Source organism: Periplaneta americana, chromosome 8 (genome assembly GCF_040183065.1).
Source record: "Periplaneta americana isolate PAMFEO1 chromosome 8, P.americana_PAMFEO1_priV1, whole genome shotgun sequence".
Lineage (NCBI taxonomy): Eukaryota > Metazoa > Arthropoda > Insecta > Blattodea > Blattidae > Periplaneta > Periplaneta americana.
Genome location: NC_091124.1, coordinates 96,350,903 through 96,363,414, shown reverse-complemented (window position 1 = coordinate 96,363,414; position 12,512 = coordinate 96,350,903). Strand labels below are relative to the sequence as shown.

The window sequence follows — 12,512 nt, the reverse complement described above, 5'->3', positions numbered from 1 at the left end:
GCTGAAATGGCGCTTATTTATAGATGCTTCTAAAATTAGTCCGAAAGCCGTTTTGTTACACAATCGTAATAATCTTTCCTATATATCTGTAACATACAGTGCAGCAATGAAAGAAATTATGAAAACATGCGTCGTATTCTTGAAGTCATTAAAATATGAAAACCATTGTTGGCATATTTGCGGGATCTTAAAGTCTTCTACATGGAATGGAGAATGGATTCACTAAATATGCTTTTTTCTGTGCCTTTGGGACAGCCAAGATACTCAGCATCACTATATAATCAAGGAATGGCCAAGAAGAGAAGATTTCACTCCTGGGAAACATAATGTAAAATTTAAACCTTTAGTTGACCCACAAAAAATATATCTCCATCCTTTACACATTCAATTAGGACTCATTAAGAACTTTATGAAAGGTATGGACACAGTAGGCAAAGGTTTCAAATATCTACGAAGAATATTCCCTGGCTTGTGTGCTGCAAAATTAAAAGAAGGAATATTCATTGGACCTGAGGTTAAGAAAATGATGTGTGATCGATTTTTTTTTTTTTTTTTAGAAAAATTAACTCCAAACGAATGTATAGCATGGGAGACATTTAAAAGTGTTGTGAATGAGTTCCTCGGCAACAAGAAGGAAGAAAATATGACAACTAGTTCAGAGTATCTTTCAAAATTATAAGAATTTTGGATACAGGATGTCTGTCAAAATTCACTTCCTGCATTCTCATTTAGATTTTTTCCTAAAAACTTGGGTGCAGTGAGTGACGAACAAGGGGAACGCTTTCACCAAGACTTTTACAGATGAAACAGCGTTATAAAGGAAGATGAGATCCATCTATGATGAGTTATTACTGCTCGTTCATACAAAGAGAGAATACTAAACACACACAAAAAAGTGTTTTAAAGCGATGCCGCCTTCCACTACGTAAATGTAAATAGCTATTTACATCATTATAACATGAAGGATACTTTATTATTAATACTAACACCACTATAATAGTGAAAAACTATGTTTATGCATTCTGCATTAGGTATTAAAAACGTGGAACTGCTTAGTTAGTATCGAACTTTTCAGAAGTGTAATAAGGGTAATAACTGAAAATCTGAGGGTGCTGCTAAAAAATGGGTTCCATTTTTGGATTCAGCATGGCAAATATGTGGATAGTAGCAATGTTTCATTTCGGCACAATTTTCAAAGTTAAAATTTGTTGACTAGTGTAATCTTTGAGTTGATGATGATAAACGAAGCATTTCACTTTTACAACAAACTTAATGTGATACTTGTTTTTGTAATCCTTTTACAAGAACATCAATTCTTGGTTTCAATGTTTTATTCAGACCTAGTCGCAAACAGTTTTGCAGATTTTGTAGCCCTAGTCGATTCCTTTCTTTTGAACATATTGCAGCCATTGCCAAAAAGCCTGCCTCACATAACCAGGTAGTTGAGAATGGATGAAGTTTTTTTCACTGCCACACTGCTGAGCGAAGGATATTCTCTGCTTATGCTTATCCCACTGCCACACTGCTGAGCAAAGGATATTCTCTGCTTATGCTTATCCCACTGCCACACTGCTGAGCGAAGGATATTCTCTGCTTATGCTTATCCCACTGCCACACTGCTGAGCAAAGGATATTCTCTGCTTATGCTTATCCCACTGCCACACTGCTGAGCGAAGGATATTCTCTGCTTAGCTTATCCAAAATTCTGATAATGGTGTTTCCAAGAATTTATTTTTCAGAGTGCTTTCAGATAAGATAATAACTCTATCAAGTTGTCTTCCTCACATGGCTGAAGAGAGGTTTCACTACTAGAGTTAAATGAAAATTGAATCCACTCATTCTTTTCTTTGGAAGGAGGAAAATAATATTCAAATTTCTCTCTTAGTTTCTCCAAATGTTTGAAGATAATTTCATTAATGTTTCCCCCAGTACTTTCAAGCACTTTAATGTAGTACTCGAAAAACATGTCAGTGATATTTTTCCTCATTCTTTCTTTCCAAACATCAAGTTTTCTTTTGAATGCATTAATTCGATCCATGGAATTAAAGTTGTTTTTTGAAGGTCCCTGAAGTGTAAGGTTGAGCTCGTTAACCAAGTGAAATATATCACTTAGGTATGCCAACTTCATTACCCAGTCATCATCATACATTCGATGAGCTAAAGGAGACTTTTATCATTCAAAACTATTTCAACTTCAGTTCTTATCTCCAATAACCTTGATAATACTTTTCCGTGGCCCAGCCAGCCTACTTCAGAATGTAGTAACAAAGCGGAATCAGTGGCGGCTCATGACGTAAAAAGTGCGTGAAGCAGTGTTAGGTCGACTTCTAATTTTATAGTAACAAAAAACATGTATAGGCTTATGTATATTAAATACCCGTATATTTAAAATACGTGACTGATGATGATGACTATAATAATAATAATAATAATAATAATAATAATAATAATAATAATAAATTAACGGTAATAAATAATCATACCAATTTTTTTTTAAGACAAGTTGAATCCTTCTGTTCATGGCAGCGAATTTATCAGTAACATCGTTGTGGAAAGGCTGATTTTTTCACAGTTTTGTGCACAATTTGCTTCTGCATGGAAATATTTGCGATTTACGACAGTCTTTGTTGTGACATGCAACTACGCAAATAGTTTTTAATGTGATTCATGTAAGAAAAACTTCTTTATGCATACAAATTTGTTAATATACAGCCCAAATCCCTAAAGCACACTGATTTTATGAACATATATTACTCTTAATTATATAAAATAGTCTAATAATTGATGTAATAAGAACAGTAGAGAAAATAATTACAATGCACACAACGTGATCTTTATGCACACTCGCTCACGAAACCGCGGAAAAATTTTACTTTGTATATAGACTACAGTAGTACCTACAACGCTGACACCATAACCATGTTTTTTTCAATTCTTCTTACATTATATTTCCACTTTTCTCAAGACTCGTGCTTGCTTCTTTAGCAAAACAGCTAAAAAAGTTACAAATATATTCATTTAGTATAACTTTTCTAAGGGCGAAATTAATTTACGCTTTTAAATTTCTGTAATTTTCATTGTTAGAGTTGGCTACTCTGATTAGTCCCTTTGTCATTGATTGGTGGAACGTTGTGAATTCGTCTCTTCTAAAAAGAAGTAAATTAAAATCATCAGTACCAGTTGCAGAAGACACAGGCCTGCACTATATATTGACTATACCTCAACTCTGGCTACCAGCAACAGGCATCTATAATGAACACCGATCAAAATACCCCTCATTTCTCGTGAAAAACAACAACTGAATAGACTACAGTGGACTATAGTGGACTTTATGTTGTCAGCAAACAGCTGGATACATTAAGGGAACCCTTATGTTAAAATTGACCAAAATATGCATTTTTAGATTTTTACTTAATATTATTCCGTATTCAATTCTGAACAGATTGATATATACATTATTAGCGGTAGGACCTTTTTGAATGTCTTTTTATGACTTTAAATGGCTGAGTGTGCGTGGGTATTTAAATGCATGCTAGCGTCACGCCCACTTCTGTAGTTCGTTCGACTGCAGGCTGTTTCTATCATTATTTTCTCCTTGAATTCATGTAAGAAGAAGAAGAAAACATGTACAAGACGAAAATTGTGTTGGCTACTCTGTTCTAGCACAGAGTAGCCAACAGTGCTTTGCTTGTTACAGTTGTGAGAGTGAATTAGCACGTGGCTTTGTTTATTGTGATTTTGTGGTGTTGTGAATATAGTTCATAGTGCTCTTATTGTGTAAATATGCCTAGAAGAAAGAGTTTTAATAAAGGGAAAAAACGTAAGTTCCGTGGCAATCAATATACAAATACAAACAGTGTTAGTTGTACCCCCAGCATTGAGGTTAGGGCAGAGAAAAACAATGAACCTACACCTAGCTCATCCAAGAAAAAACTTGTTTATTTGGAGAATGAGAATATAACAGGTACTGAAGGTCAAAATGTGTCATCATCTAGTAATAATAATATTATTATAGATTTAGGTATACTATCTGACTTCATAAAACAGCATGTGAAATGCAAATACTGCAATAGTGAAGACTGTGTGGAAATGTTTGAAAACATTAGTTCCAGGAAGGGATTGGCAACAAAAATAAATTTACATTGCAGTAATTGTGAAAGTGTAAAGCCCACAATGACATCTGCAATGAACAGAAATAGGCTGTACAATGTAAATACAAGACTTGTGTATGGTATGCGAAGCATTGGTAAGGGCAGACACGCTGCACAAACATTTTGTGCTATTATGAATCTTCCTCCTCCACCTGCTAGGTTTGACAGAGAAGTTTTCTTTATAAATGAATCCCTCTCTGAAATTGCAGAAGCCTCAATGAGAAAAGCTGCAATGGAAACTGTGGAGTTGAATGGTAACAACAGAGACATATGTGGGGCTTTCGATGGCAGTTGGCAAAAGCGGGGGCATACGTCACTAAATGGTGTTGTCACTGCAACATCATTACTCACGGGCAAGGTGTTGGCAGTGGAAATATTGACTAAATATTGTCAGACATGTTCACAGGGAAAGGGAACTGTACATAAATGTACAAAAAACTATAAAGGTTATAGTGGAGGAATGGAGGTGCAAGGTGCAGTGAACATTTTTAGGCAGTCTGAGGATTCTCTGAATATTCGGTATGTGCAATATCTTGGTGATGGTGACAGCAAGGGTTTCAAAAAGGTACAAGAAGACAAACCCTATGGGGAGGGGGTAGAAATTGAAAAACTTGAATGCATAGGCCACGTTCACAAGAGAATGGGAGCACGACTGGGAAGACTCAAGAAGGAGCTAAAGGGGATAAAACTAGATGATGGCAAGACACTCGCTGGAGCGGGTCGTTTGACCAATACAGAAATTGATCTCTTTCAGACCTACTATGGCTTAGCCATTAGAAGGAACACAGGGAATGTGGAAGAAATGAGGAAGAGTGTATGGGCTACATACTTCCATAAAATTTCAACCAACGAGAAACCATACCATCAACTCTGTCCCAAAGGTCTGGATTCGTGGTGCGGTTATAATAAGGCACAAGCTCAAAATAAAGTATATGATCACAGACATTCCCTACCAGAAGCTGTCATGTTGAAGGTAAAGCCAATATTCAGAGATCTTGCTGACAAGAAGCTGTTATAGAAATGTACACACGGCTGCACCCAAAACCCCAATGAAAGTTTCAACAACTGCATATGGGAAAGATTGCCAAAGACAGTGTTTGTGGGCCTGAATGTCCTCAAGACTGGTGTCCTGGATGCTGTTATCACTTTCAATGATGGCAGTAGCAGCAGAAAGAAAGTTCTGGAGTTGATGGGCATAAAACCAGGATTGAATATGGAACGTGCGCTATGTGCCATCGATGTCCGAAGAGTAAAAGAAGCTGAGAAAGCGATGCAAACCCAGTCAAAAGAGCATAGGACTGCAAAGAGGAACCAGAAAAGAAGACGAGAAGAGGAAGAAAAGGAGAAGGAAGATGATTACAATCCAGGGATGCATTGAAACTACAGTAATTGTAAGTTTGAACTTTATCCACTGTTTTCTCAAAACTACATTTTTTATACTTTAGGTACACTTTTCTAAAAAACTATTGCAGCTATCAGTCTGAAATTTGGAACAGTGCTTTATTATTGTATTAGTAACTGTTTGCTACCACAATTACTGTTCTAACATTATTAGTTCCATTACCAGTCACACAGGATTGATTGTTTTTCTATGTAAATTAATTATAAAAAATGAAATTGATTTAAATAATGTTAGAAATAAGTCAGCATTCTAGCAGAGGTAGTAAATTATAGCCAAAAGCATTATTACTAGGCCTCCAAAGTTTCAAGTCTCTAGGCTTAATACATTCTTTGAAAAGTGTACCTATCAAATTGATTATGTATAATTAATTAGCATAATTTACATCTGAATTATTCCAAAACTACTATGTCGATTTATATGCAATTATAAATTATGTTTTCTCCTACTTTTAAGAACCAGTGTTCAAAATTTTATCTCATAATACTACAATTGGATATACACCTGGTGGCAGTGATATATAATATACAATAACATTACAAGAATTATATTCATAAAATTTACAGTAATTAGAGTAATAAAAAAATTAAATAAACTAAATTTAATTCTAACTATAATTAAATAGATGTAATAATTCTAGGACTATAAATAAAAACTATGCTATAATAGCACGTACAATAAACGAAAGTATACCTAATCTATAAGTATTTCTATTAAACCCAACTATTACCAACTTAAGTAATTACATATCACCTGAATTAATTACATATCAACTTAATTAATTACATGACACAACTTAGATAATTACACTGCACCTATAATTATATTTTCAAACTAATCTTCTCAACCTTTCCTTAAATGTGTTGATTTTGAGAGGACCACCCTGAAAGATTGCCGCAGGTAAGCTGTTCCATTCTACTATTGTGCTGTTAACAAAGGAAAATTTTGCCACGTCTGTTCTTTGTTTTCTGTATTTAAACTTCCTAATATGATCAGCCCTGCCTAAGTATGATGGTGTCACTAATCTAGCATTGATGTCGGTCCATGCTTTGTGTCCCATTTGTACCTTAAACAATGAGGTCAGTCTGGTTTTTCGTTGCCTTGATTTGAGAATTTCTCACCTTAGGTCTTTTACTGCTTCTTCATCCTGCCCCCTTCCCATTTTGACATATTTTGCAGCCCTGCGTTGGACCTTTTCTATTGAATCGATTTGGTTTTGTCTGTACGGATCCTAACCTACTGCTCCATATTCCATATTTGATATGGATGAATACAAAATTCAAATTATTCATTTGTTAAAAAAAATCAGAGACATTATTCATGTTCCGGACCTATGCTTCATGTTTAGTCTGACAAAACCTGGGCATTTGTGAGGAGAAAACATTTTTTTTTTTTTCACATTTGTATTGTGTACAACATAAAAGTAGAAAAACATGTATAACAGGAAAGGAATTGAAAGTAAGAATCATTACAGTTCAGAATATTTTGCAATCACGTAACTACCTAGAATGAAGGGAATGAATTAAATAGAATGCAGTAAAATGTTACTGATCCCTACTGGAAATTCAACTAATTTTACCGTAGACTATTCAATTGTATTAAAATGATTTACCTAAAACGTGATGTATATTTGCAGGATAATTAAAATAATCTGAGATTTTGTAACTTGTTCGGCCATTCAGGTAAGACACATTTTATGAAAATGAGGATATTTTCTATTTTCCGGGATGTATGTTGAACTTAATTGTATTTGCCATTAGGTATGTTATTAATTTAGTTTATATAACTGAAGTTTCATATTAAAAAATAAGATAGAGTTTTAGCAAAGCCTCCTATGGGTTCACGTCGTTAATGTTATGTCCTATAGAATTCTCTGTGGTTAAGAATAAATGTGAATTCATTTATTGGTTTTGTAATGAAGATGCAAAGGAATGGATGACGATCTTGAACGTTGTTATAACTGTAGTTGATTGATTTCTTGTTCTTGCAGATTTTAGTCTGCCATGCATTATGTTTCAGGAGCTTTTTTCTATTATTCTGTAGATTAAGGTTCAGTGCATGCTGCAGATAAAGTCAATGTTGGATCTGAAAAATTACTTAGTAGGCTACTTGATTTAACTTTTCGAATGTTCACATTCCCTGCATCTCCATGTTGAAGAAGCTCAGTTCTATACTGACGCCTATTTACTTCATGAAAGATTAGTTCTGTTATTCTTTCACCTGGAGTAGAATACAAGATTCTAATTTTTTAAAATCATAAGTAGGGCTTTGTGGAGGATGCAGAATTCCTTATAAATCTAGTATCCTTTATCTTGCCAATTTACCCTGCTATGAAGTTGGAAGAACATGTGATAAGAATAGATTTTTCGGTCATGAATCTGATTTCGGATGTAGTTACGTAGGAAAATTCAATTTTGTGGCAGGATCAATGGAACAAAGTTTATGTAAGTCAGTTATTTTATAGGCTTCAACTTTAATAGTTTCGTAAATGGAGAAGTTTTGTATGTAATATGTCACATCAACGGATGTATATACGTCATCCAACATCGTAAGATGAAGATTACATTTGGAGAAATTTTGGATATCCTTACGTGCTGAGCAAGTTTGTATGCTGATTCTCAGAATATCAGTTTAGTGTTTCTCTGTATAACCTACTTCCATTTCAATTGAAACAAATATAACGTTTTGTGTGTGTGTGTGTGTTTTTTAATTAAATTGCCACTTTCAGTTTTGTTCCGGGTCAATGTATTTTAGTACTATTTGGAATGTCCATAACAGGGAACTTCATAGAAAAAAGGTCTTTGCATTTCACATGCTGAATTTGTTTGAATGTGTGGTTCATAGATATGAATGAATGAATGAACATATTTGTCTTTAAGCAATATACCTTTTGGTGAGGCAGTACTTCACATTATTAGTACACAGTGCCATCTCCCCATTTTACAACGCCTCTCGTACAAGTCATTTAGGTCATTACTTATTAATTTAGTATTGCAATTCTTCCACTAGTCTTTTATTGTCCATCATCAATTATTCCACTAATTCACTTCTCACCCATTATTATACCAAAAATACTATATTTCTAATTCTTGACCCCCCTCGTGTATGGCACATTTCTCCTCACTTCACATCTCTAACTATTTGCACTTTTCACTGCTAACTTTTCCACATTGCTACTTTATTTAGTTCTTAGTTTTCTTTTCTCACGATTTATTTCCCCTCCACACCATTTCCTTAAGTCATACTGCTTTTTCACCTTGTTTTCCCCTTTTGTTTCAACACTGCTTCCTGAACTATCATCTACTTTCATTACTCTACTTCTTGTCAGCCTCGATTTAGATCTTAGTTCCTTCACCTACTTCGGAATTGCTCCCATCTGATGCCCACCGTGATTCATAGATATATACCTTGTGTTCAAGAGAGAATTGAAACACATTTATCTAACTGTAATTTTATTGATAAACATCGAGTGCAAACTTACAACACTGGCTATTATATGTATACTTCACCCCACAGTCATATAGATGCTTAGTGCATGAGCCATTGGCTGCACTGAACTTTATATAAATACTCTGATCGGTGTAGTCACGAAGAATATGAAACACATTATATTAAGTTATTCTTTTTTTTTCTCCATTTTTTTTACACATGATGAAAGGTCCCATTCCACGCAGTGGCAGTGAAACAATGGAGGACTATGATAGTGTTACTGAAAAACAGAAGAAGATGTCACCTAAAAAAATTCCACAGATGTCAGTGAAAAGTAGAAGGGAGAATGCAGCTGATAATGAAATTGGTAATTACGTATATTCAAAAGATAGACATGTCCGTGTATACAGGAGGCAGAAAGGTAGAGCTTTTATGATTTGTTGAACTCGACATTAAGAAAAGGTGATGTAGTCTTCACCGTGATCTGTGAAAAATCTAGTACTCAGTTTTATAGAGGTTGACTGAGTTCTGGAATTTATAACAAGACTGAAACCACCTCTTTAGGACCCTATACATTCCATCATGGATAATACTATATATACCATATTAACTACTCATTTTTGTAACATGATACATAGATTTTTTCACCTCTATGCACTATCACCTTTACTTTTTAACTTTGCTCTAGAGTATGCCATTAGGAAAGTTCAGGATAACAGAGAAGGTTTGGAATTGAATGGGTTATATCAGCTGCTTGTCTATGCGGATGACGTGAATATGTTAGGAGAAAATCCACAAACGATTAGGGAAAATACGGGAATTTTACTGGAAGCAAGTAAAGAGATAGGTTTGGAAGTATATCCCGAAAAGACAAAGTATATGATTATGTCTCGTGACCAGAATATTGTACGAAATGGAAATATAAGAATTGGAAATTTATCTTTTGTAGAGGTAGAGAAGTTCAAATATCTTGGAGCAACAGTAACAAATATATAAATGATACTTGGGAGGAAATTAAACACAGAATAAATATGGGAAATGCCTGTTGTTATTATTCGGTTGAAAAGCTTTTATCATCCAGTCTGCTGTCAAAAAATCTGAAAGTTAGAATTTATAAAACAGTTATATTACCAGTTGTTCTTTATGGTTGTGAAACGTGGACTCTCACTTTGAGGAACATAGGTTAAGGGTGTTTGAGAATAAGGCACTCAGGAAAATATTTGGGGCTAAGAGGGATGACGTTACAAGAGAATGGAGAAAGTTACACAACACAGAACTGCACGCATTGTATTCTTCACCTGACGTAATTAGGAACATTAAATTCAGACGTTTGAGATGGGCAGGCCATGTAGCACGTATGGGCGAATCCAGAAATGCATATAGAGTGTTAGTTGGGAGGCCGGAGGGAAAAAGACCTTTAGGGCGGCCGAGACATAGATGGGAAGATAATATTAAAATGGATTTGAGTGAGGTGGGATATGATGATAGAGAATGGATTAATCTTGCTCAGGATAGGGACCAATGGCGGGCTTATGTGAGGGTGGCAATGAACCTCCGGATTCCTTAAAAGCCAGTAAGTAAGTAAGTATGCTAAAATTAGTTTTATTAATCCATAATCAATTATTTATAGCTCTGTTTCACACACACTTGTATTATACCAATACCTGGTGTTTCAAAATGAATATCGGGGTTTTAAGGCTTTGTAGTATTTATTACATTCAACGTACAATTATAAATAATACATGAAATGAAAGAGCAACTCAAACAGTTTTTTACGCGCATGCATTGTTTCCTCTGCCTGTGCGTTGAACGAGTGAGAGATTTTTTCACGCGTAGCCCCAAGAATTATGTTTGGAAGGCTAGTCGTGAATTAGCAATTCCAGCGACGTCTGTGTGGACAATTTTAAGGATTACGCATATGGAAGTACGCGATTGGTTAAACGACGTTGTACCCGACCCACAGTGTGTAATTTCAAGCAGATAGCCGGCCAAAAATCAATTTTCACACCCTATCTTTAATGCTAAATTCTTATATAGACGTGTTTATAACACTCCAAAGTATACTATCCAAGTGTATACAGATGCTTACATCTGGTAGGGGACCCTCACAACAGAGCGAAAGTTGCATGTCTCCGGTAAGATCATTTGCGCTGCACAGGCGGGCGCGGAGTATGTGTTTGGATGGTGCAAAGTGGTAAAGTTAATGCAGTATTTTTTTCTAATGCAGAGTGTGGATATATTATAAGAAGGTATGTACTTACATATAAGCTAATTTTCGTGACAAAAATTATTATCTTATTGTCTAGAATAAGTGTCTGGATAAACATGTGCAAAGAGTTTGAGTTTTACCTTATTATATATTTCGAATTGACTTTTAAAAGGTGTAGCCCTCTATCACCTCGATAAAATTTTGTAGAGATATTCATTATACTTTTCTGAATACGACGTCGTGATTTTTTTCTGCAAACAGGTGCAGACAGAGTAGCTACTAATTATTTTCAGACACCATGCGCTCCGTAATCCGGAGAGCTGTTTTCCAAATGTGTAACAAGAGCGAGAGAAAAGTGAAATTCTCAAATATAATTGAACATTTTGATCTCAAAGATTACTCTGAAGCAGTGGCGATTTCTCTTAAGGAGCACAGGAGCAGTGCACCACCTCTTCAAATAACGCATGTTTTTAAATTTATATCAATGAGCTGCAGTAGACTATGTGAGCGACATAATTCTTTATTATAATACTATGTAAAAATAACACTGCACGTGTACTGGTCTTGTTGACGCCTGGGACTTACGTTTACCGCTCGACACTTGCGGCACACTGTTCCATTCAAGCATGCGCAGTAGTAGTGTTTCACTGGCAGGCTTTGGAGCATGGTAGGGAGCCAGTACAGTGTGCGAAGCAGGGGTTAGGAGCACTTTCAGATGTGTTCTCAAGCTCGTTCCATCATAAATGTTAAAATGAATAGTGTGCAAAATCTTTTAAATGTGTAATTTTCTATAAGACCTTTACACGAAAAGATCAAAATAAAGAACATGGGTAGACCAACACATGAATTAAAATTATGTGACGAAGAACAGTAACAGAGAAGTGACAAGAAAATTCAACAGTCGGACTTACGAAAAATGCAATACGCGGCTCCAATAGAAAAGACGCTGTATTTTATTTTCCTTGCCTATTGTTCGACAGCGAACATTTATTGACAAAAATAAGTACGTTTTATGAATTTTATCTATTTTTCTGTTTGAATTTAGGACTTGCGTAGTAACTACATAATTTTGATTATCGTTCTGCAGATATGATTGATTTGTAGCACATGAATGAAAGAATTAAAAAACACGATTCTTCAGCTGCACACATCAACAATAATGTTAAATTAGCAGTGTTGGGTCAAACAAACATACAGACACAATTGGATTCAATTGGATTGTTGAACTTCACAATGATAAAGTTACTAAGAACAGATATGTGCGTGGGGTTTTTGTGGAGCTTTTGAGTTGGCTTTAAGAGATCACGAAGACGGAAACTCATCT

At 35.2% G+C, this 12,512-nt stretch overlaps 1 protein-coding gene across 7 annotated transcripts in view; it reads left to right on the top strand.

Annotated features, from left to right (window-relative positions):
- LOC138704910 (uncharacterized) overlaps positions 1-12,512 on the top strand; it is a 148,043-nt gene that overhangs the window by 90,605 nt on the left and 44,926 nt on the right. For 6 of the 7 annotated variants that reach the window (XM_069833311.1, XM_069833309.1, XM_069833310.1 and 3 more), the window contains one exon: positions 9,209-9,346. The exons of the other annotated variant lie outside the window; for it this stretch is intronic. In XM_069833311.1, coding sequence (XP_069689412.1) covers positions 9,209-9,346 — 138 coding nt within the window. The remainder of the gene's footprint in view (positions 1-9,208; positions 9,347-12,512) is intronic. 7 annotated transcript variants of the gene reach the window in all.